Raw genomic sequence first — 4,202 nt, 5'->3', positions numbered from 1 at the left:
GGAAAAATGGCTATGTTTTGGAGGAGTAATTTATTTTTTTTATTATTTTTTTTTTTTGGGAAAATATCATGTTTGGGAGATTTTTGTGGCGAATATGACTATGTTCGAGAGCAAAGAAAAAAAATATTTTTATTTTTGGGAAAATTACCTTGTTAGGAACATTTTATTTTATTTTTTAAAATTGATTTTCGGTTTACAATCCATTATATTGTCCCGCACATGAGCTATATATATATATATATTTAGTATGATTTTTTTTATTTGTTCTCATATTTGTTGTACGATAGCTTTACTTATTTGGAATATATATATATATATATTTTTTTTTTTGTGTACAACCTAAATATAAATTTATGTGAGTAATTGTTGGTAATAGTTTAAAAAACATAAAAGAAATCTTTTTTTTATTCTTAAAAAAGAATGCAATCTAAATATATATTTAAGCAAATTAATAAAATTAATTTAAAATTAAATAAAAATATAATATTGAATCAAAACTGATATTAATTTAGGTTTGGTTCTATTTTTTTTATTTTTAAAAAAATTAAATAAAAATTAATTTTCCAATCAATAATTTCTCAACCATATCACTCATTTCATTATTAAAATACTAAAATACCGTTTGTTTTAAATTATTAAATTTTATTTTATTTATATATATCAATATCGTCATTTTATCAAAAATAATCACCACTTCCTCAAAATCATTACAAATTATTATTTTTTTTCCACTCTAAATTTTTAAAAAATTCAATCCAAAAAGACCTTAAAATTAAATAAAAACATAATATTAGTTTTGAATATCTTGAGAGGTAGGATCAGAATTTTTGTTGTTTTAATTAAATGCGGTCGAATTTTAAATTTATTATATCTTAATTTTAACTATTTAACTTTAACGTAATATTTTTCTATTTATAAAAAAATAGTCAAATTTAAACACACATATGTCAAAATTAGTAAATTATGCACAAATTTATATTGTTTTATTTTTTTTTTAAAATAAATAACAAATTTATCTCTATTCAAATTTTCTTAAATCTTTCTTAGATTATATTTTTTTAGTTACTCAAATCATATATAACAAATTAAAATACGTCCAAAATATTTTTAAATATTATTTCATAAATATGATAAATTATTAGAAAAACAAAATTATAAGTTAGAATAAAAAGACATAAGTATGGTTAATTTAGAAAAAATCACAAATTGTTAAATTACTATATTTTGAGTAGCCTGTAACACAATTTAAATTTCGTCCAAATGTCAATTCTGCCTATTTTAAAATGCAGAGGTACCCACTGAAAAATGGCTATAAATTCACTCTACCCACTTCACTAAACCAAACATCTTCTTCCCTTCCATCTTTCTCTCTAGGAGAAATACACAGTAAGAGGAGAGAGAGAGAGAGAGGTTTATGAAATCTTTGTTAACCATGGGCAAAGCTGTCTGTATTCTGCTCCTAGCACTCATTGCCATTTCCATGCTGGCCACCACTGTAAGCAATCTCTTTTCTTCTAAATCCTTAACTATTAACGATGGATCTGTCGATTTCATCATCATTTAGCTGCAAAATCCTTCATTCATTAAGTTAAATACTTGATTCCTGTTCAGGTTATGGCTGCAGATGCCCAATACAACCCAACTGTAAGTATCTAGCTAGATCTCTCTTGTTTTGAAGTAATGTTATGATTCTTATCATACTAATTTTAAGAATGCGATTTGTTGCCTGTTTTCAGGGATATGGCCAGGGAAGCCTGAAGAAATACCGTAAGTGTCTGTCTTGTCTGTTTGAATGATGATAAGTTTATTTTGATTGTTTAATAATAATAATAATAATAATAATAAACAAAAACAGAGTGCTCCGGTCAGTGCTCAAGGAGATGCGGCCGGACACAGTACAAGAAACCGTGCCTGTTTTTCTGCAACAAATGCTGCGCCAAGTGCCTTTGCGTTCCTCCTGGCTACTATGGAAATAAGCAAGTCTGCCCTTGTTACAACAACTGGAAGACCCAGCAAGGAGGACCCAAGTGCCCTTAGATTAAGTAATCAAAGTTCCTTTTGGGTCTAGTTTGTGTGTTTCTCATCTCAACTACACCACAAAAAGAGAATTTACTTTCTTGTTTCTGCCTCTGATTTAAGTACCCTTTTATCTTATAACCTGTTTTTGTATCTCATTATTACCCATCAACAGATTTGTTATTGTGTTAGATCACAACTTCTTTGACAAATCAATCAAATTGTAGTTCCTATTTCATCATAGTTGACATCAATATGCGAAATTTGGTTTGGTCTTTTTGTTACAATTTCAATCACGAGTCCGATTTGTTACAATTGGGATTATAAAATAAGAAATTGCTGATTAAATTAAAGAGCCTCTTAGTAATTATATCCATGTACAAATAGGAGGATGATATATAATATAATATCCTTTGTTTGCTTGTTCATAGTAAGTAGTGAAGCTAAAGCTCAAGTTTCTTAATGCAAAGCTAGTTGTTTTTAGTTGTTTCCAGACAGAGTTTGAACAATGGTGTTGTGCCATGGGTCGGAAAGGTGCTGCAACAGATTGTCGAATGGTCCTTTCCCAGTCACATTATGCTGAATCACAAATCCCAAGAACGCCAACATAGCCAATCTCCCTGCATTTAGTAAAACCCATATTCATATCTTGCTGAGAAATTTGACAAAATAGAAAAAACCCATATATATTTTGATTTGTATTTCTCATTTCTGACTTACCATTTGCAATTTCCTTCTCTTTGGCTTCCAAAGTTGGGGCGAAGTTGAGAGGGTTAAAGATCCCACCAGGGTATCCTACTTCATTGGGAGGTAAGCTATAGTTCTTGAATATAGGGTCTTGGTTTACACTTCCCGGGTTCTTAATGTCTTGCCACCGTCGGATCTCCACGTAGTGGAAAAGGATGAATTCGATCACGAAAAGGGTTGATGATGATGCAAAGTATTCTTCCTTACCCGCATCGTACCATTTTGGAACGTTGATGATACCTATACTTGTAAACACCTCTGGAAGTAGCATCCCTGCCACTCCTAACATGGCCCATCGACCGTTCACTAGCTCCGCCTGAACGAACCATCTTAGGTTCTCCGGATCCTCTGCTAGAGCCAACGGATCAAAACCATTGTCCCCTGCGAGACTGTAAATCGAGGTGGGTTAGATTCTTTTTTTAGCCCAATTACATACAAGTTTCAGGTCTTTTACACTAGTAGACACACTTTAATCAAATCAAAGTGTTTTAAGTCCGAACTAAATCTAAGAACTCCCCTTACATGTTAAAATGTTAAAGTTTTTATTACAATAATGAGTTGGTGGGTATGGATGTTGTGTGTGCATTAAGAACTAGCCCGAATCGAATAGTAACTTGTAATTGTTAGACGCCGATTTTAACCCTTTGAACTACCCTATATGGTTAATATTTTTTTTTTTTAAATTTCATTAATATATTTATATGTATTTTAGAAAAAAAAGGTTTTAGTTAAGGATTTAGATTAAATAGCATAAAAGTTGGGTACAAATCTTTTAAAAAACTTAAAGAGAGTTAAAGAAAAAATTGAAAACCATTAAACTAGTTTTAAAAGTAGGAAAATGGGCGTTTTTTTGATGCATTGAGTAAAAGAAATGAACTTTTATAAATGCTATGATGCACTATATACAAATTTACAATGTGACATGAATTGATGAACAACTTAATTTATCAAATAAATATCAATAGTAAATTTACCTGCCGTTGAGGTAGGCTGGTGAGGACAAACCGGGCAGCCATTCGCCCTTCTTAGCTTGAACCTTAAACGAGCTAATAGAGGTGTTTGAAGTCGCAGGTTTAAGAGCTAATAACTTGCCAGAGGATCCAGAAAGGAACCTTGACTTGGAGACGCATGGCCGGAGAACGGCGACGGTTGCTTGGGTGGTGACAGCCGCCATGTATTTTGGTGGGGGATATGAAATTAATGAATGGTATTGTGTTTAAATGACTAGTGTATGCAATTTCATTTAAACGACATCCTTGTGGCCTTGGTTGATTTGGAAGATCTTTTTAATCCAACGGCTGAGATTAGACAATGGGTATTGGATTGACCAATGGGAAGTGTTGTTCCTTATCCTTTATCCTGGCTGTCATATCTGCAAATCTATTTCTTTGATGCTGTTGGTTAAGAGAGGATGTTCTGGCCCCAATTGTTACAACTTT

The 4,202-nt window shown here is 31.5% G+C and overlaps 2 protein-coding genes across 2 annotated transcripts; one reads left to right on the top strand and one right to left on the bottom strand.

Annotated features, from left to right (window-relative positions):
• The first annotated feature begins 1,328 nt into the window (after positions 1–1,328).
• On the top strand, positions 1,329–2,257 carry LOC124914980 (gibberellin-regulated protein 6-like). The gene is made up of 4 exons (XM_047455621.1): positions 1,329–1,495; positions 1,612–1,644; positions 1,737–1,767; positions 1,856–2,257. The coding sequence occupies exons 1-4, from the start codon at positions 1,415–1,417 to the stop codon at positions 2,035–2,037; spliced, it is 327 nt and encodes a 108-aa protein (XP_047311577.1). The 5' UTR covers positions 1,329–1,414; the 3' UTR covers positions 2,038–2,257.
• Positions 2,258–2,345: 88 nt separating this feature from the next.
• LOC124914970 (chlorophyll a-b binding protein P4, chloroplastic) lies at positions 2,346–3,978 on the bottom strand. The gene is made up of 3 exons (XM_047455609.1): positions 3,738–3,978; positions 2,737–3,152; positions 2,346–2,636 (listed from the first exon to the last, which is right to left on the bottom strand). The coding sequence occupies exons 1-3, from the start codon at positions 3,935–3,937 to the stop codon at positions 2,497–2,499; spliced, it is 756 nt and encodes a 251-aa protein (XP_047311565.1). The 5' UTR covers positions 3,938–3,978; the 3' UTR covers positions 2,346–2,496.
• Positions 3,979–4,202: the final 224 nt, after the last annotated feature.

This window comes from Impatiens glandulifera, chromosome 1, assembly GCF_907164915.1.
Source record: "Impatiens glandulifera chromosome 1, dImpGla2.1, whole genome shotgun sequence".
Classification (NCBI taxonomy): Eukaryota; Viridiplantae; Streptophyta; class Magnoliopsida; order Ericales; family Balsaminaceae; genus Impatiens; species Impatiens glandulifera.
Note: the sequence above shows the minus strand (reverse complement) of the source record. Positions and strands in the feature narration are given on the sequence as shown.

Bases quoted from the DNA above. Each gene is read 5' to 3' on its own strand.
- LOC124914980 (XM_047455621.1), top strand. From the start codon at position 1,415: ATGAAATCTTTGTTAACCATGGGCAAAGCTGTCTGTATTCTGCTCCTA. The intron at 1,645-1,736 runs GTAAGTATCTAG...GCCTGTTTTCAG, and splicing joins ATGCCCAATACAACCCAACT to GGATATGGCCAGGGAAGCCT. The intron at 1,768-1,855 runs GTAAGTGTCTGT...AAACAAAAACAG, and splicing joins GGGAAGCCTGAAGAAATACC to AGTGCTCCGGTCAGTGCTCA.
- LOC124914970 (XM_047455609.1), bottom strand. From the start codon at position 3,937: ATGGCGGCTGTCACCACCCAAGCAACCGTCGCCGTTCTCCGGCCATGC. The intron at 3,153-3,737 runs GTAAATTTACTA...CTCGATTTACAG, and splicing joins CCAGCCTACCTCAACGGCAG to TCTCGCAGGGGACAATGGTT. The intron at 2,637-2,736 runs GTAAGTCAGAAA...TACTAAATGCAG, and splicing joins AGAGAAGGAAATTGCAAATG to GGAGATTGGCTATGTTGGCG.